Source organism: Polyodon spathula, chromosome 11 (genome assembly GCF_017654505.1).
Source record: "Polyodon spathula isolate WHYD16114869_AA chromosome 11, ASM1765450v1, whole genome shotgun sequence".
In the NCBI taxonomy this organism is placed as follows: domain Eukaryota; kingdom Metazoa; phylum Chordata; class Actinopteri; order Acipenseriformes; family Polyodontidae; genus Polyodon; species Polyodon spathula.
Genome location: NC_054544.1, coordinates 24,015,238 through 24,036,294, shown reverse-complemented (window position 1 = coordinate 24,036,294; position 21,057 = coordinate 24,015,238). Strand labels below are relative to the sequence as shown.

At 37.8% G+C, this 21,057-nt stretch overlaps 1 protein-coding gene across 1 annotated transcript in view; it reads left to right on the top strand.

Annotated features, from left to right (window-relative positions):
• The window catches only part of LOC121323640 (contactin-associated protein-like 5), a 206,463-nt gene that overhangs the window by 120,403 nt on the left and 65,003 nt on the right, over window positions 1-21,057 (top strand). Inside the window, exons 9-11 of the mRNA XM_041264814.1 lie at window positions 847-990; window positions 2,871-3,042; window positions 19,724-19,830. Coding sequence (XP_041120748.1) covers window positions 847-990; window positions 2,871-3,042; window positions 19,724-19,830 — 423 coding nt within the window. The remainder of the gene's footprint in view (window positions 1-846; window positions 991-2,870; window positions 3,043-19,723; window positions 19,831-21,057) is intronic.

The following is a 21,057-nucleotide window of genomic DNA, read 5'->3' as shown; positions in this document are numbered from 1 at the left end:
GTCTTGCTACCTCTTGGACATTGTTTCAGGGTGCATCGGTCTCTGACATTTGCAATGCAGCAGTGTGGGCCACTCCTCATACCTTCACAAGGTTCTACAGGCTTAATGTCCTGGATCCTCAGAACCCAGCCTGACAGCTGACAGCGGCGTCTCAGCTGGATTCAGAAGTACATGCGTGAGGTAATTATGTGTTCTGTGGACGTTACCATGCTTTATAATGTGGCAAACCATTGGCCTTGCCAAATTGGCTGTTCTGCCAGTCATGTCCTTGCGACATTGTGTAATGAAATACATTTCGTACTTGAAAGGGAACGTTAAGTTATTATCATAACCCAGGTTCCCTGAAATGTACATTCTATACAGTAGGCTGAAGAAAATGTATGGCACTGAGCGTCATCCTGCACACAGTTTTCTCTCCTGTGGGGGCGGAGACAGGCGTGCTGACATTGCATACATAAGACGCAGCTTTGATAGAGTGTTCGGTTGAATCTGGTAATAGGTTAACCCATTATGTAATGGATACATTTCTATTTCAAGGAACCAGGGTTATGGCAATGTTCTTATGAAATAAATTAGCACAAATATATTAATACAGATAAATGAATAACACCAGATGGTAAGAACAGAAATAAACACCTCAGATCACACAGTGCTATACTCATCTTTCTTTTTTTCTTTTTTTGTTAGTGTATATCATGTATTATGCATTTCTCTGTATTTGAAGTATTATGGATTTTCTAGTTGTAAAGTGCTTTGGAATGGTGTTCCACTATGAAAGGTGCTATATAAAATAAACATTGATTGATTCTAGTCTCAATGGCAGGCTTTTGTTTTTTTGGTTTTCAGGTCGTGGTCTCAATGATGGACTCTGGCACACTGTGAGCCTCAGCACTCGAGGACTGCAGGTCTCCCTTATACTGGACAATGATGCCTCCTCCACCATGGAGGCCAACATGCATATCCACTCTGGAGACAGCTATTTCTTCGGAGGTATGGCTTCTGCGGGAGGGGCCTGCCTGTTCCACATAGAGCTGGGATCATAATTTGTTCCTGGGTTTTTATGGAGATAATATGGTTGTCAACTTTGAAATACAAGCCTATAAACACCCCTAAACTTGTTTATATTGAACAGCCAGAAGTTCACTCTGTTCTCATAAATGTACTAAATAATGAATTAGCTTTTTTGTTGACTTTAACAGTGATGGATTGCCAAAGAGATGGGATGCCAGGATTTATAGGAAGAGATCAAGATATATGGATATTTAAAGTGGATCCTGAGGGTTGTGTTCACTCATTCTAGGGGTATTTAGCTGTGTGGAAAATCAATGAGAAGGAAAAAGGAGATGGTCCTTTTACGTAAATAAAAAATGTTCAGTGTAACACCCCAAAAAGTAATCCGTCCCTCACATGACAGTTCTGCCATGTCCATCCCTGACAGTAGTACTGTGAATAAAAGCAGCTTCTCCTTTTTGGTCATGATGGACAAGACAGCTGATTTCTCTGACTTTGATAAAGGGTTAAAAACGAGTCCTTGGTATGCAGGGGCGTCTGTGATTCTTCTTCTTCTTCTTCTTCTTCTTCTTCTTCTGTATTTCAATATTGCATGCAAACCATTTTAATTTGCAAAAAATTAAGGCTCTTTGTTGAGTTTTTGTCTGTAGCTAGTATGTAGGAAAATTGTATAGCATAAATCTAGTATTTTTCAGTCTTAAAATAAGTGCATAGTGATTAAGTAAATGGAATTTGACTACTATCAAATGGAAAATAAATAGATGTAATTGCATCCCTCGGTTTACAGGATATTAGCACACAAAACCTGAGGAAATGTAATATGCTGAGAAATGGACTGAACAGCAATTACTCTAATGCATGATTGTAATTATGCCTGCCAGATAATCTCTGATTTTTACATAGTAGGTTTAGCCTGCGCTTTTACATTGCCAGCAGCAAACAGGACTGCCACCATTCAGAAATCCTCATGCAGGTAGATTAAAGCCAGTGTAGAAATATATTAACACTTTATGAAATACATATTTTATATTTAAATAACTGTTTTACAATATTACAATGATTGCTGTGAAACTTAATTTGCTTTCAAAATGATAATACATTTAATAAAGGGAGTTGAGTTGCTTCATGTTTAACAAGTGTTTAACAGAGGGTTCTCTGAGTTCTTTATCTGGTCAAGGAAATGCAGTCGGGGTTGTGCAAAGTTGATGTTCTTTGCTTTGGATTTCACAGGAAGCGTTGCATTGGCACTGATGCTCCCACTGGTTAGGTAAAATCACTGGGTGCTGTTTCTGCTTTCCTCTCTAGCCCTCGCTAGTTGAGTCTAGTGGGCAACCACCCCGGCAGCTTTAAGCAGACATCTTCAGATCCCTTATGTAAAGAGGCAATTGGCTTAGGGATCAGAGGATCCCCACTGTCATTAAGTGGGCACAAAGTGTTCAATAGAAGCACCCAAAAGCATTTTGTTCATTCATTTTGTTAACCCTTTAACATGATGAACCTTGTTACCAACTCATGGCTTGTGATAGAGAATGAATGGTGAGACAAACTATTTTGCCACCCTATGTCTAGCTGCTCAGATATATGATTAGCTACCTTATATTTCCATTGACTTTATCTAAAATACAGTTGTCTGGTTAAGTCTCTGATGCAACTGACAATGAACAGGAACCCCATTTCCTTTTCCCCTTGACTCAGTAGACTTCATTAAAAACAAATCTCTCCAAGGTAATAATGAGGCTCCAATCATTATAGTGTCTCTCGAACCCAGGCTTCTAGAGGTAAAATGCATTTGAAAACTTTGAGCGACCCAACAACCTGGATATTTAACACTTCACTCTTTGGTTTAAATCCCTTCCCAGGATGCCCTTCTACCATGAACAACCTCGGCTGCAAAAACCCAACGCTCGCTTTCCAGGGCTGCATGCGTTTCATATTCATCAACAACCAGCCAATGAATCTCATCCAAGTGCAGCAAGGCCTGCTGGGGAATCACAGTGACTTGCAAATTGACCTTTGTGGCATTAGAGACAGGTAATACAATATCTATAATATATGGGATCTTGTATGTAAAAATTTATGCTTTTTAAATATTCTGCTGGTCCTCATTAAATTTTGAGGATATGAGGATAGGTTGAGGGAATTTAACCTATTTATTGAAGAAAAGAGGTGGTTTCAGGAGGTCTTGAGCAAACTGACTGCATGTAATCAAATACTGTATCAAGTGCAATGACGTGTACAGCCAATAAAGCTGTTTTTGAATCAGAATGTGATCACATCTTGCGTGATTAGGCACGTACACAGTGTGTGCAGTGTAATCCCTCCCAGTAGAAAAATAGCAAGTCATGCAGTTTACATGTGAGTCGACATGGCAGGAAAAAGTGGAAGAAAAATGGCATCTGCTGGAGTTCTACAATAGTATTCCAAATACCCATTCATTGAATACATACCAGTACAGCACTGTTATTGTGTGATATGCCTGTAGATGGAGGAGGATTGCGTAGTGAGGAGGAGTGGCTTAGTGAAAAACTGTGAAATTTGCATCGCAACTGAAAACAGACAATCGCTTCTCAAGTATACTGTAGTAAAATAGGATTCTGCAGCCTTGAGTAAACATAACTGTGATCATATAACAAGTTGCTTAACCACAAGGACTTGTTTTGATGTATTGTCTTTGTTGATTATGTGCCATTGACATTTGTATACTGTATTTAAACGGAGGCACGCTTTTGCTAATTGTAATCATATCGCTCTGCTTTTAAGAACCAACTGTTTATAAGAATCAAATCATCCGGGATTCTTATAAACAGAGTGCATTATAATAATAAAAAATGTGCTACAATCATTTAGTTTCAATTTAAAATAATCTTTTATTCGCATTGTACACCAATTATATTGTGTTACCATACCAGTAGCCTATAGTCTAAAGTAAAAAGAAAGTGCACTAGGTGTTCATTTGACTTTACTACTGTACTGTATACTGTAAAGGTGTACTGTACAGATTTATATTTGTGTTCAAATGTAATTTGTAGCCTACCCAAAACACATTAGTGTTAATTCAGCGCAATGAGTTATACATTTAAAATGTATGTGCGTGCGATTTTATTGTATTTTTTTAAACCCAACACCTCCTATGGTCTGACAAACATATTCGGTTTATCGAGGGGCTACTGCACGATTATGAAATGAAAAGCTTTTTGATAGAAACACATTTTTTATTTGGAGGTGAAGATAGAGGTCCCACAATAGAATCTGACAGGATTAAACTGCCTTTCATATATATATATATATATATATATATATATATATATATATATATATATATATATATATATATATATATATATATATATATTGTGGCAAGCCCTCCTCGACTTGGGCTTCTTTGCATCCTTTAAAAATACCGACCCGTGACAGAAACTTTAATAACTTTGGTATAGTTTGTCAGAATTACCCACAAATTTGCATGTTTCATTGACTTGCAATGTAGTGAAAGCCTAGAGAGTTTCATGACACCACCTTGTGCGGCTAACAAGCTCTGGATACCCGTTTTTTTTTGTAAAGGCTACATAGTACTGAATTTCTGCACCAAACCTAGTAAGGTACATGTAGTCTTTGCTGAGGTTGGGCCTTTCAAAGGTTTGGTGAAAAAATTTTAAATATAAAAAAGTTAACAATCCAGCATCCGGGGCTTTAACGATGAAATCTTCTCATCAAGGAATCCTGCCCATGAAGGAGTGTGGGTGTTACACGAGTTATTTACTGATTGGATCATCAAAACTATGTGTATGTGACGTCAGGCCACTATGGGATCTGTAAATCTGGGGAAGCCTGTAAACAATACACTCGCTTAGACACATTCTCCTGTTTGAACTACAGCTCCCAGAATGCATACCAAACAGCTTGGTAAGTGTTGTTTTGTCAGAACAACATGTCAATACTTTTACAAACGCAGCACAGCTTCCAATTTTACTAGTCAGTAAAAACAAAAATAAAAACTGTGTCAGGCAGTGATACAGGGTGAATGAGCATTTAAATATGTACTCTACACAGAGGCTGCAGAGCACCACAGTGTGAGTGCAGCAATAAATAACTTGGTGAAACGTTTAACCCCTTGCTATTGGACGTACCTGGTACATTCTCAAAAACGCTCGCTCGGTGCTGCTTAACGTACCAGGTATGTCGTAATGTTAAAAAATATATATTTTAAATGAATGCTGGATTGCCATTATTTTGCTTGGGATTACTCATTGAGAAGCTCTTACTGATAATATCAGGTTGATAATTCCAATTTCATTATTTTACACTGATAACATTTCTTCAGTGTGATGTGACACAGTTTGTAACCAAATTTATAGCTGCTTGAATGCTAGAACTGTGATACACCCAGTGAATTTAAAACAATCTGTGTCAAGCTTTCGTTGCTGTTCAATGAGGATCGATGCTAAAAAAGATTTATTTTGATTAGGAGCTTTATTACTGTCTTGTGTTTCATGAAATAAGATTAAAACTCTGGGCTTGTAAGGCAAAGGTGATACAGTTCTGCAGCCTGAAGTGGGTGTGCATGTGTTGAAGTGTACATGTATATCCATTGCTACAGCACTGGTGAACCATGATGGATGTCTCTTGAGTCATCTGGAAAGAGTTGCGTGTTCTGTGTCTTACCTGATGATGGCAGTCTGTGGTTGCTTGTGTTGTCTGGTTCCTTTGGCTGCTTGTGTGGGGGTGGGAATGGCGAGTTAGGGTTAAAAACCCTAACACCACATTTCCTTGCTTTTGTGGCAATGAATTAAACCCAAATTCTGCATCAATGTAGTTTTTTGCAATGATAGATATGTACAGTATTAAAATAGGTAAAATGAAGACAGAACAGAATGCATTGTACAGGTGATGTTTACATTTAACCAAAAACATTAGCTATTTTGATTCTTGCATATATAGACGTTCTCCTCTGCACCGTCTGCTGCTGCAAGCCACAACTCAACTCCTGCTACTCATTTGAACAATGTCGCATGACTCTCACAATAGAGATCTTGCTAAGAAGACGCAAGAAATATTTAAATTAGTATATTGTGGCTCTTTTCATATTTCCTCTTGGTACATATGAGAAAAACTTTGCTAAATGTTGCAACAAAAGTACAAATTGCGGTATGTTTGCGCTGCGACTGGCCCAGTACACCTGCCACTTATTGTATTGTCCTGTACAAATAATGAGCATGACCACTATTAAAATTAATAATACATAATGCTTATAAAATTGCCTACAATTCTTTTTACTTGTCAGCACTTCTCCCTGGTGAGATGGTAGTGGCCCAATATTTCATTTATGTCTTGTGCTTTCCTGGTTTCAACTCACCTGTGAGAGGGAATCTAATCCCCATTTCCAATTGATTTTGTTGGTGTGCCATTTATTCACTCAGCTACAGCAGCTTTTCTGTTCACTTTTATAAAAGTATTAAATCCTTTTTTTTCCCTAGCTTGAAATTAGATAGCACTTTTCAGTTCAAATTCAATTTAAATTCTTGTACAGATACTAACTAGGCTTTTCTTCATTCTTAAAATAGGAATGTATTTCCTAGGCACAGTATCAAAATATCTTTCAAATGGGTTTTTACATTGATTTTCAAATTGTCAGTTGTCAATTAATTAATTTTGAATCCTTACCCATGGACATATAGAATGAAGTTTAAATAAGTTTTGACAAGCAGCTTTGCATACCGCATGTTCGATATAACAGTATGTGTTTAAGCAATGTTTTTGTTACATCACGTTGCATTTTAATTTACACTTTTATGGTCGTGTTTTTGCTGTATTTTATTACACCTTAGTCTGACCCCAGCTCTCCTGGTAAAGGCACGGTTGCAGGGGGAGCCATGCAGTCATGGGAGCGCAGGTTTGTGTCCTGACTGTGTGAAGTTGCCAGCCTTGCTGGGGATTCAACAGGGAGCTTTTCTTTGGCTTTGGTACTCCCCCAGGTTAGGGAGCACCAGAAGGCCCCAATGGCTAGATGCTTGATGTGCTCTTAGCAGACACTTGCAGGGCTGGTCTCTGTCCTCTTGGGGGTGGTAGCCTGCCGATATCCACCATAGAGTTGGTTTTAAAGGAGCAATTGGCTTGGGAACTGGATGACACCCACTGAAATTCAGTACTCATGAACTGTTGTGGGGAGATGTTGGTGAGGGAACATTTACATTTGAGAGAAAATCTGGGAAGCTCACTAAATTTATATATACATAAAATGTTTTATTGACACTTTTTCCAGTATATTTGGGTTTGAAATTAACGGCCTACTGAGGGGATATTCTTGTTAACACACTGTAGGGTAGATGTACTAAGATGGGCCAGGCACAGTGCAAGCATACCGCAATATGCCCTTTTGTTTTGACACTTAGCAAAATAAACATTTTGTCGTATGTACTAAGAGAAAATATATTAATGAAGAGAGCCGCAATATACTAATTTAAATATTTGTTGTGCCTTAGCAAAAGCTGTAGCATTATATATTATGAGAGTAGCAGGTGTTGAGTTGCGGTTTGCTGCAGCATGTTTAGTACATTTCACCCGACTTTTGACTCATTTGCAACTGTTTGCGACGGGCGCAACACTTTGATACATCTACCTCTGTGTCTCCTTGTGGAAGGATGGTAGTTAATTCACAGACACAGGAGACAGACAGGTAGGTATCTTTGAAACACCACACAGGTGCCCAGTTTTTATTGAAGGGGTGCTTTCACTGTTAAGCCCACAGAGGCCGCTGTTGACCGTGGTTTGCCTACCAACAATGGTAAAAGCAAAACCACGGGGATACCAAAGGTGGCACAGTACAAGTGCAAACACACTTACAGGTGCTCAAAACATTAATCAAAATCCAAAGGCAAAAGAAAAAAGGAAAAGAAAACACAAGAATCAAAACTACAAATAAAAGGTGCTGCACTCGGCAGCATTACCCCAGCCGCCGCTACCCGCACGGCCCGGGTCTCTGTCCTACTCTGACTGTTCCTCAGCCTATTACAAAAACACTCAGGGGTTTGCCCATGGTTTCCCCGCTACAACTAAGTGGCTCTCTTCTTTTTCTGTTTTGTTCCTGGCTATTCTTGGTTCTCGACCCGACTTTCCGTATGCCTGGTACGTCCTAGAAGGGCAGACCTGAAGAAACAGCAGAATGTTATTTTATAAGGCTAGCAATTCCCCCAAGACCTGCCTCTCAGCCACTCAGAGAGAGGGAAAACCCACACACTCTCTTCCCCACCTCTCTGTGTCCCTGCCATGACCCACAGGCAGATAATTTGTGACTGCTGCCCTCTTCCTGCAGCAATATGAAAATGCCAGCAGAGTCAGCACAGATCTTCTCCTGTTACACTCCTATGTCTACAAATTGTATGCAATAGAGTCAAAGGACAGGCCAATAACGTGATTCAGAAAATGCTGTTGTTATTGTTTTCATTACAACCACAGCTGTATCTTTTTCCAAGAAAAAACACAAAAGTGTTAAAATAGCTGTGTCATATTTGGTTTTAAAAATATGTTTTATAAGCCTGTGTTAAAATATTGGCTTTCTAGGTGTTCCTTGTAACATGTCACCAGTATAGAAAACAAATTAAACAACAGAAAAAGATTTGATGTTTATTTCTTTTGCTTACATTTTTGTTTAGCTTCTCCTAGCTTAACACCCACACCCCCCTGCTGTTGTAAGTAGCATCTGGAGGATGCCTGTAGTTCACAGTGTCCAGAAAGCTTCAAGGAGGGAGGAAGCTTATGTGTCTGATTTAATTAATGTATTATAATCGTGAAGCCTCTCTCAGATAATCAAACACTAGATTTCTTATTTTGCACTAAGACTTGTGCATGGAAGGCTTCCAGTTGACAACAATTAATAAGACATGGATTACAACATTAATTATGCATTGTGTTGTTTCCTTTTAATTAATTATTATGTTAATATGTACAGCTGATCCTGTTTCTGATAGTATAAGAGTTTGTGATTACGTAGAATCACATATTATATATATCCTTAATATCAAGGAATCATTTTAGTGTTAAATTGTACTTGATTGTGAGACATTGTAGCTTTACAATGAAGGGGCTTGCCTTTCTTAATTTTTTTTTTTTTTTTGGGTGGAGAGCGCCTCTACCCCACCTTCCTCCTTTCCATTAGTATCGATAGTTCTAATCACCAACTCTTAGTTGACTACATAAATGTTATAATTATAATATATCATTATATAAAAAGTCATCTTTCCAAATGCAGCAGTAAAATATTTTTACCCACTAGTTGACAACAAATAATAAAGAGATGTATCAAACGGGCATTTGTGCATAATAAGCAAAGTACCCATTCAGTAACTTGCAGTCCACAATCACAAATATGTTTGATTTCATGAACAGGCCCATTCTAATGTGACTGTCAGGAATCCTTTTATATGAGGCAATATTTATTTCTCAGATCTTGAAAAATATTCCTAGCTTGTTTGCATGATGTTTCCTGTGGATATTGAATTTGCTGGTCCAGAGATCCTGACAGGGATTAGTTTTCTGTATTGCATCAGAATGCACAGCCACCCATAATAATTTTTCTTTTCAGTTAGCTGGCTCTGTGAATCTGGGGCTGACTTTCCTGGCTCTCATACAGCATTTCAAACTACCTGTTAAGAGTCACAATAAAGGGATAGTTCCCCTGTACATACTGGGCATTACCAGTGTATTGTCTTCTCAAGGTTATACTGAATCGATCACCCGCAAATGTAAAATGGAGAATAGAGTGCTGTTTGATGAGTGCTGTTTTTTTTTGTTAATTCTCCTTCCTCTCCTGAGTAGTTTTCAATACTATATTTGTATTTCCATGTTCTTCATGATCATACTGGGTACTATCTGCTGAGATCTGTCTGGCTTCCTGTCCCACCTTAGTTGTAAATGTATACAGCATTTCAATGAGAAGACTTAATATATTTTGTGTGAATGACATTCACTGTATGTCATGTTTGTCTATGACAAGTGTAATAAAGTTGTCAGTTGTGTCATTTTGTCCAAACAAGGAGGTGTTTGGAGGAGTTGGAGGTGGCTTTGAAGATGAAGTGTTTGTGAAGAAAACTTTTTTTTTTTTAATGTTAAGCTTGTTCCATGAATATTTTATCCTTTTCAAGAGCATTGCGCTATAGTATTTCAGAACCGTGGATGTGCTTACTGTAGTTCAAATGCCATCACTATGAAGCACCATATGTAAAACGGTATTTTATTTCCCTAGTTGACAATACTAAAATAGAAATCACTGCAGTCATGTTCTATTGGTACACCATCGGTATGCTACAGATCTACCCAGTAATGCATCACTTGTACCATGATAGCAATGGCTACTTTTAAGATAATAATGCACACATCTACCATTCCAGAATTGTGCGTAAATGATTTGAGGAGCATGACGGAGACTTCATCTTCCATGGCCTAGCATAATTCACAGATGTCAATCAAGATTGATGCATTCACTATCACGATCTGCCTATCCAAGTTCCTTGTATATAAGTCTAGGCTGAAAATAATGCCCACCAGAAACTTAAAATACTCCTGGAAAAGGTGGAAATGCCTGGGTGCAGGGATAGAGTGGATACATACATCCCTAGAACACTGATCCACTCAATATGTGGAGTAGGTTGTGTATATAACACATATTAATTCCTACTTCAAAGTGTCATGACTGCAAGCTTTAAAGCAATAAAATGTGAAAACTGTGAGAGTGTCTGAATACTTTTGTAAGGTACTGTATATGTATATACCCATATGAACATTTATTTTAAAATCAAAAAAAGAAAAATGTAAATAAATAAACATCAGTTTACAACATACATATTTATAAAACTGAAACTTTACCTTGAGTCTAAGGCTGTTCACAGATAGTGTGCTTCTCTACTCCGCCTTTCCTTCCGTCAAGTTTGTTTTTATTGCACTTGCCAACCTGGCATTGGCGTCTCTTGCGGCTCTCAACAGGGTTGCTAGCTTCAGCTGTGGGTACACGCTTGGCAGTCTCCCTCTGTTCCAAATGCTTCTTGCAGAGTTCCTGTGCTAACTGTAAAATATATTCTCTCCTTGGTAAATTCTTCTCCATGCATTTTTTGTAAAGTACCCAGCAGTTGATGGCTGCTAGGTCCAATATATTGTAAAAACCTGAACAGACCACCATGGGGAGCCAGCTTTAGCGGAATAGTTCTGTGCCATCTGATCCAAAATATGAACTCCATATTTTCTTGCGTTGCAAAACTCCACAGTCTCTGGTATTTATTTTCACTAGTCCCAGACTAGTAAATAAAAATATAGTAGAGTAACGTTCTGTATAATCACAATACAATAACAACTGTTTTCTGTGTGGCCGTCAATGTGACTGCTCCTGGGGCTTTTAGGTATAATGTAATATAGCTCCTTTATTTCTGCACTCCCGTGTATTAAATATTCTCACAAACATGCTTTGTTTACATGAATAGGAAAGGTACATGAATGCGCAGCCCCATATGTGTTACACAACTGGAGAAAAATAAATTTTAAAACCAAATCCCACCAAAATGACTGCCGCAGGGCTTGTGGCCCTGAAAGACCTGCTGACTGCATAGTGGCTGTACCTGCATTGAGTGTTAAACAGTACACTAGACAGACATTAAATATCGCCACCCTGCTCACCGGCATTTTTATTAATTTTTCAAGGAACTATCGAGGGTGCTGGGGAGGTGGTGGATAATTTCATTCCCTTTTTGGATGTTTTCCAAGCCTTTATTGAATGTCAAATCAGGTTGATGCCAAGATAATGGCAGCTGTTCATTAATGATTTAACACGGCATGTTTTTGGCGTGATTTGGTGTCAATATGCACCAGGGTCCCCTGGTAGGAAACGAGAATGGAGTGTGCTTATTTGACAGTGTAATCACAACACTGCAAGTGCAGTTACTAAGTGTCCTAATTAACATCTTGAATTTCACTGAAGCATAAATGTTTTATCCTGTGTCCTAGGTTCTTGGCTCACTGAATATTTGCTTGTGTTTTTATTTTTTCTACATTTTCTCAGCAGCCACTTTCCTTACTTCTACCTGCCAGTTTCTGGATTAAAGAAAACAGTTATGAGAGAAATCTGTCAGAGCAGGGCTGCTTGAGTAGCTCAAGTGAGGCTGGGAGATGCAGTTTGATTGGCTGGCTGAATGCTCGGTGACGGCTTATTATAAAGCCCCCAGGAGCACTGTTGAAAAGCACAGGCTGTAAAACTGTGGAAGGGTTTATGTTCGGGTAATAAACTGACAAACAATGCTTATTTTTTCCAATTTGAATTATATCCGATGGTTGAACAAAAATGTGAAGCTGCCTGCCACAGATACTGTAGCAGATACATTTAGGTAAATTAACTATCCCTATCTTTACATGCATTCTGTAATATATCGCCTTGTTTGTTAGTCACAATGGACACTATGGCACTTTTCAGACTTTGTTCAAGGGCTGATTGGAAGGTGATCCTGTACAGTGTCTCAGGCCACACTAAATGACTGATGTTTCACAAAAGTGAATGCTCTCTATGGACTCTATTTAACACAATTGCATGTGAATGCACAAAACTTACTGTGTTTGCTAATTGGCATAGACTAAGAATAAGAAAAGACATTTTCAATAAGAAGAGTATTTGAATTGGTCTTGTGGCCATGGATACTAGCCAAAGATGCACGCAGTGCAGTGGTAACCATAGGAAGCTTGTTTTAAAATGTGATTTTATAGGTCCTATCGACTACCTTCATTCCAAATTATATTAAATGCTTTCTATTGCATACCTGTCAACCCTTTTTGTGCCCAACTTGTATACCAGAGCTTTCAAACCCTTAAGGAATGCTTCCAAACCTTAAGAAATTCAGGTCGAAAATAATAGTATCAAAAAATCTGAAAGAAAAAAATAATAGAACTTCTTCCAGTTTATTAATTGAAATCTGCAGAAAAAAAAAAAAAAAAACGTCATCATTTGCTGTGTTCATTATCAACATCTTTAACATTTCACATTCTTCTTGCATGGAATACAAAACGCGTAATACCCTCCATCAGGAGAAGCCCTTATGAAGTCACAAAATTAGGGTTCGTCCTCTCATTCCTTACGGTAACGTCCACTGTACAACTTTCAGTTTTGTATTTTTTTGTTGGCTGTGGTATTTTCATCTTACGGCTGTAAGACTTGAAAAAAAAACGGAATACTGCAATGAAGGATATAGTTTTACCTTTAGACATACTGGTGGTTAAACAATGAAACCTACCCCTACCCCTGCATGTGCATACTGTCCCTTAGATACCATTGGCTTCTTTTTACATATGGTTTGGGAGTGTCCTGTTGTGGCTGTATTTTGGGATCAGGTCTCTTCAACTTTGTCCACTGTTCTTGAGAAGAATATCCTTTGCTCTGCTAAGATATTATTACTGAACGATGACTCATCCATCGATCTATCATTGCAACAGAAATTGATCTGGTTGGCGGGTCTCACAGCAGCTTTAAAAATTATAGTGCTTCATTGGCAACCTCCACATTCCCTCCCCTACTGTCAGTGGACCCTCGCGTTTCCTGATGTAATTTATAATGAACTTTCTACTGCTCGGGTCCATGGCACTGGGGAGAGGACTGTGCAGGCCTGGAGATCAGCTACAGACTCCATTAGATCTTTGATTAATCCTTCTTCAGTTTTATCTGACTGATATTAGTTCGGGAGGTCCTTTGTGGGGGGGTGGTTTGGGTGGGGTGGGGGGAGGGTGGTGAAAATGTAAAACTTGGGGAATTATTGTATTGTATTTACACTGGTATGTTTTTGTATTCTCCCCAGTAAGAGTTGAGAGATAGAGTGTTTTCTTTTTCTTTGTAATTTACTGTTGCATGTAATAAAAATTGCAAAGAATAAGTAATGGAAACCTAATTATTGGTTGCTTCAGGTTGCTAACAGCTTGCATTCGCATATTGGTCTTGTTGCTCATTAGGGCCCTAATTACCCGAAGGAAAGTCAATGTCACTGCTCTTTAAAGATGAACCAAGGTGGAAAAGAAGAGAGTAGAATGAAGGCTAGAGTGTTGAAATGGAGAAGATGAAGGGGGAAGTAAACAAAGTCGTCACATTTCAAATAGAAACAGGTGCCCTTTAGTAGAGGTCTCACCATTCACAAAGAATGTTCTGTTTGAACTTCAGCAAGCTTCTAGTTAAATCACACTGTGGGGGAGCGGCTATTCTCCCAAACTAAATACTAATTTGAATAACCTTCACCTTTGTTTCTAATTCAAACAAATGCATTCAGACAACCCCATTTAATTTAGTTTTGGCAAACAGCAAACCACATGTAGCAAATGATTCAATATTTGTATAAATAGTGGTGGAAAACTATGTTATGGGTGTGAGTTTGGAGATTGGCTGGCGCCTGTGACCCCAAGTGAGAGAACAGAGAATCAAATAAAATATGCGATACCTTTTTACATTTATTTAACCTTTTATTTTGTTGAACATTGTTTTTCATCATAATTCTTTTGCTACAATACTTTAAGCGATTAAAGTAAACGATTTACCCCATCAGCACCACCAGAGTGTCCTTGGCTCAACATGCACCAGTGACCTCTATAGTCTGGCCGGGCGCCTGCGGGCTTGCCTGTAAGCTACCCAGAGATGCATTGTCCTCCGATGCTGTAGCTCTGAGGTGGCTGCATGATGGGCCAACAGTGTGAAAAGGAATCAGTCGGCTGACAGTACACGCTTTGGAAGACAGCATGTGTTCGTCTTCGCTGCTCCCGAGTCAGCGCAGGGGTGTTAGCGGTGAGCTGAGCATAAAAATAATTGGCTATTCCAAATTGGGAGGAAAAATGATACAAATTATTGGTGAAGCCCTATAGCCTGGAGATCGCAAGTTCAAATCCAGGCTATGTCACAGCCGACCGTGACCGGGAGTTCCTGGGGGGTGGCGCACAATTGGTAGAGTGCTGCCCGGGTAGGGAGGGCTTAGGTTGGCAGTGGAATCCATTGCTCACCGCACATCAGCAACCCCTGTGGCCGATAGGGCGTCTGTGGTTCTGCAGTGGAGCCAACGGATCTGTGTTGTCCACCGGCACTATAGGTCTGGTGGCATCGCTGTGGATCCGCAGTGTGAAAAATTATGGATTTGCAGGAGCATGTTTTGGAAGACGCATGCTCCAGCCACCGTTTCCTGAGTCGACAGGGGGGTTGTGGCGGTGAGCTGAGAATACAGATAGTGATTGAGCATACTAAATTGGGGAGAAAACCATGGTTAAAAAAAAAAAAAAAAAAAAAACTATTGGCGACTACTACATTTTTCAGAAAAAAAAGTGTTGATGCTGATAGAGTAAAAAGAAAATATATTAACAGGAGAATGTGTAGCAGTGGAACGTGCCGTTGCTGGAAATGGTATGTCTAAATCCACTGTTTGGAAAAGTACATTTTTGTATTCAGCAGTAATAGAAGTCCATGTAGCTTTGTACAATGCAAATCTTGCAAAATATTACTGATATATGACAGCAAAAACATGAAAAATTAATCTCTGAAAAGGGTTGTATTCTTCCTATAGCTGGGCTAAGTCAGATGTACATGACTTCTTTTGCCCAAAATGATTATGCGAATTTGCAAGAGCATCTTAATGTGTGACTATATATGGTAACAAAGTTTTAAAGAAGCCTGTTATCTTCTTTTAAAGCATATAGTTTATTTACGTTTTAACTGGAAATCAGGAATAGACTTTACACGGAGGGTACTTTAGTTTCACTAGCGTATGTTTGGAATTATGATATTTGTGAAGATGATTGGGTCAGGTCGGGTATGCAAATATTTCAAAGGAATCGGGTTCGGATCAGGTTTTAAATTTAGGCCCGAGCAGACCTCTATGCTACAATATATTAGCAATTAGATTTTTCTCATAGGGTTTTACGGGAGACCCAAATCTCTTCAAAGGGGCTCTCAAGTAGAAAAAGTTTGAGAACCATTCCCTTTACTATGTTATTCTGTAGACCAGAGTGAAGCATTACTGCTGTAAATACTCAGCACCTTTCAAGGTTTGCTTCATAAATCTTACAGCCCCGTTGAAAATTGAAAACTATTTTATCAGGGTTATGCTAGACACAGTCATTTATATTAAATCATTCTCATTTATTAAAGGCACTGTGTTATGTATTTGGGTCACCAGTCACTGACAGTCTTCTTACATTTTTTGTATTTAAATGCACTGGCAACCATTACAAAATACAAACAAACAAACAAACAAACAAACAAAACATGTAACATTACAAACTGTTTTGGCAAATACAAAAAACATAGATTTGCCTTATAGTGTGAATTGTGACCTAGATGATGTCTCTGGAGTTGGGCATGGCTATAACTGGAAGTGCAATAAATGCATTGCTAGCACTGATTTAATGCAGAAAGTGACTAGCCAGCGCTGTGATGCTGATTGTAAACATGTAGGACCAAATGCAAGGGGGGGGGGGGGGGGGGAAGTATAGTGTAGTAAAATATGATTCTGCAGCCTTACGTAAACAGAATCGTATAACAAGTTGCTTACCCATGAAGACTTCTTTTGATTGTTTTGATGTGTTGTCCTCAGTGGATGAGAACCATTGCAATTTATACTGTATTTTAACTGCTGATGCGTGGAAGCACGCTTTTACTAATTGTAATCATATCGGTCTGCTTTTAGGAATCAACCGCTTAACATTATTTTTTGGCGAATGGAGAGATGTATGGATTGTTGCCCTGGCATTACAGTGTATCCTACTTTGTGAATTCTTCACATACACTGGGAGCTGTTGTGTGAACATGCATTTGTCTTGGGAATATAGTTTTTGTCATCAACCATAATGACAAGGTTCTCTTCTGAACCCGAGTGTTTAGGCAACATTTTGGGTTTTTTGTTTTTTTTTGTTTCTCATCAGTAAATTGAACTAATAGAGAAGCTCCTTCCTGTCCACTGTAACTGAAACTGATGTATAACAAGAACAACAGCCTTGTACTGACAACAAACCAGATATGCTATTAGTCATGTAAGGTTTAGCCAAGTTACAAGTGTTGCTACATTGTATTTTTCCACTTTTTGTTCAGCTACTGCCCCGAGGAGCCATATTTTTACTGCATCTGTTTTTATTGCAGTTCATGAACCATTTTATTGCAAGGGATCCTAAGCCAATCCGCTATTTAATTAACATAATTGTATCACCCACTAGTGCGTTTTTATATTAATAACATGGCCTAGGCAGCCATAAAACCATTGATCGAAGAAAAAAGAATTATGTGTTGTTACTGGTATCAAATAAAATAACAGGACAAAGTTAGATAAATAAGCAAAAACCAAATTAATAAATAAGAGGTTGCCGTTCAGAAGTCAGATAAGGTTTTTAGGTAACCCACAGTCATCTTAAAGTTAAAAATAAAAACTGAATGTTTGTTTGAATGGGTTATAATTATCCAATGGTAATATTGAATCTCCAAGACTATTTATCAAAATGTGTCTAAGCAAAAAATGTAGCCAGCAGCAAATTATGTTCTAGTCTGGTCCTTTGCAGAAACGTGCCTTTTTTCTAAATATATATTTTCTGATGGATTTCTAGTTCCACACAGGGATTTTTGCCATACCACTGTAAATATGATGTTCAACTGCAAAGTCAGTTCAAAAGAGTGGCATCCCAATCGGTCACTTACCCTACTTAATGGTATTCTCTTCATTGATATTTTTCTTTTTTTCAATGAAAATCACAATGGACTAAATACATGTTGGTTATAAACAGAAAACAAATAAAGCGGGATTTAACTTGTATATTAATAATAAAGTAGCATATAACAGTTATAGGAATGCAAGTGTCTGCGTATAGATTATATAGTTACGATTTCAATAGTAACTTTAATGTAGCCTTTTTCAATTTATAGTACTGTTTTAAAGACTTTAGAACCATAACAATATGAGTATTGCTTTAGTGTTGCTGTATCCTTGTATTTGCCAGATTAAGGGTGTATATAACAGACATACACATTTATTAAACCATTGAAAATTCATTTTCACAGTTATGAACAAATCAGACTTACGTAATTCCAAGGTTTTGCTGTACCTGCAACAGAATAAGACAAGAGAACAGCTATTTCTCCTAAAGTGTCGAACACAACCCTGAAGCCAGAAATGTTGGTCGGATACCTGTATTCTTAATTTGGAAATGATCGGGTTGTAATATAAGTTGGTACTCCTCTCTGTGCCCCCCCCCCCCCCTCCCCCTTCCCTTTGAATGTTTATCCCTACATTAACCTATGACAGCACACACAGTCTATGCATTTAAAAAATGTACTTGTAAAACACGCTTTAGTACTGCGTTTCCAGATATTATCAATATGAATACCTATTTTACAGACCCCTTGCTGTTACCAGACATTATTGATTAATCAATGTTGTAGAGAATGTCAACATCTAATTCCTCTTCCTCTGTAATAAGCCACGGGGTTCAAAGAATACTTACTCTGCTGTATCAGAAACACTATTTATAATATCTAGCGATATATATAATATATTATATATAATATATATATATATATTATATATATATATATATATATATATATATATATATATATATATATATATATATATATTATATATATATATATATATATATATATATATATATATATATATATATATATATATCACATCTGCTGAATTTACCAAATGATTACTTAGTATTCAGGAAACATTTAAAGAGCACAGGAGATCAGAATCATAGATTAAAAATACAGAGCATGGAGCACAGAGTTTTTTCTAAACCTTCAGGAGCTCAGATGCTGTCTTGCGGGTGCATAAAGAAATTGCATACATTTTCAAAATCATGGATGTTGTGGATGTTTTGAAGCAAAAGGAAATTTTCAGACAAGAATAAAACAATTTATTAAACGTAGCTATTAGTGTTCTGTGGTGTTTCCAGCTGTTCAGGGTTTTCATTCCTGTCAGTTAGCTTGCTGTTATGTTTGCGTCAGAATATAATTTGTAACCTAGTTGCTGCTCCATGTTGCTCCAACTGTGCCCACTGAGACTTAAGGACAGTACCTCTTAACTTGGAAGACCAGTGGCCAAAAAATGATTTTCAACATCTCTTCATATTCAATGAAACAACCGATGTGGATAGCCCTAAATCACAAAGTGATTCATGGAAAAAAAAAAATCATAGTCATAGAAAGAAGTTGTTGCTCTTCATTGAAAGACAAGTGATTGGTCAACCAACTCCAAACATCTTTTCATTTGACTGTCCAGTAACAGCTTTTTTAATGTGTTTTTTTTTTTGTACATTCAGAGTTTTTCTTTTGTTTTCTTATTTTCACCACACAATTAACCAAGAATTGATTTTCCTTTTCCATAATAATAATAAGAAAAATACAGACCCTCCTGCCCTGCCACTTCTCAGGAATGCCAAATTGTAATTTTGTTCAATTTCATTATTTTTCTTTTTCTTTTTTTCCTTCATGAATAAAATATAGCTACTGACACCATTTTGTTATTGAAGGCCAGACTTTCTATTTTCAATTCTCTGTGCCCCTACAGCCCACTTTCATGTACCCTGGTTTTTAAATGTTTCTCCTCTCAGGTAAGTAAACCGGGATAGTTAATAGACACATTTAAAGAGACAAGCAACTCTTTTTTTTAATGTCCTGTGTTTGTTTTTTTTTTTATTTCTAAATGTCTAAGTATTCTTTCTTTAGGTGCTTGCCAGATGGCTGTGAGCACGGGGGACAATGTTCCCAGTCCTGGAGCACCTTTTACTGTGACTGTTCAGGAACAGGCTACACTGGAGCCACCTGCCATAACTGTAAGTGGGAGAGTATTCTGATTTATTAAGGCAGTAGATATTGATTGAGACAACAATATGGAACAGAAATATTTTTTGATGGATCACTCTGTCACTGTAAAACTAATCTTGATTTAGATAAAGTTTTGGCTGGTTTCACAGACCTGTACTGAAGCTAATCTGGGACTTCCTTACCTGAGGTAATATTAGGCAGTCCAAGATTAGTGCCAATTGCATCTGTGAAACCAACCAGTATCTTTTAACCTTAGTCTAATTTAAATAAGAAATCATTAGGCAGTCCAAGATTAATGCTAAGGTTAGTCCTGGTTTCATTTATTTTTTAAAAGACAGAAGCTGTGTATTTTTTTTTTCAAGCATGGAGACATGAATTTCAAATATAGAGTATCCAGCTCTGCTTGGGTAAGAGTGTCCATAAAATTTATATTTTTATAGCTAATGGTCTAACTATTACTTGTAGTTCAAAAACTGTACTGTTTCACCAAAAGTAATTAACTAATTTGTGACGTATTTGAAATATTCCATATCCTGAATCCACGTCTCATTTTCATTAGCATTTACAATCAGGCTTGTGTCCCTGAAACACAGACAGACCTTAGTGTGTCAAACTGCTATCCTGTGGCTTATTCAGCCTGTATTGAGTAAAGCAAAAGAAAGATTAAGCCCCATGCATTTTGTCTTCTCTCATTTCTCATACTACATTATGTTGCATCCCGAGAACATATAAGAAATGCACAGAATGAGCAATTTTTTGGCTATTGAAGCACACTAGGAAAATAGTTAGCATTGATTACCATGAGTGTGTGTATAGATGTTCTTATTGTCTGTCTTCAACTTTATAGGTTCGGTAGTTATAGACAATTAAGATGAAGAATGTCTACACTCAATTACATCAAGCTTAAACTCTAAAGATGTATTGGCTGTGCCAACCACGTATGCTGAACTGGGATGGATAACGTGACATCTTTTTTGCTGTCATTTGTCATTTTGAAAATGTCTTCTAAGGTTTGGTAAAATACAAACAGATCAGTTTACTACCTTCTTGCAAGAGGGCAGAGCCCCCTTATCAGGGGTCTACTTAAGCTCTCAACACATCCCTGGAGTTCCCTTAAAGTTGTTATAGCTAGTAAACTAATATGGTTGGACTTTAGATTAAGGGACATACATAATCATGCAATAACAAGGTAATACCTGGGTAACTACAAACATGTCCTGCTTGTATGTGGCAAC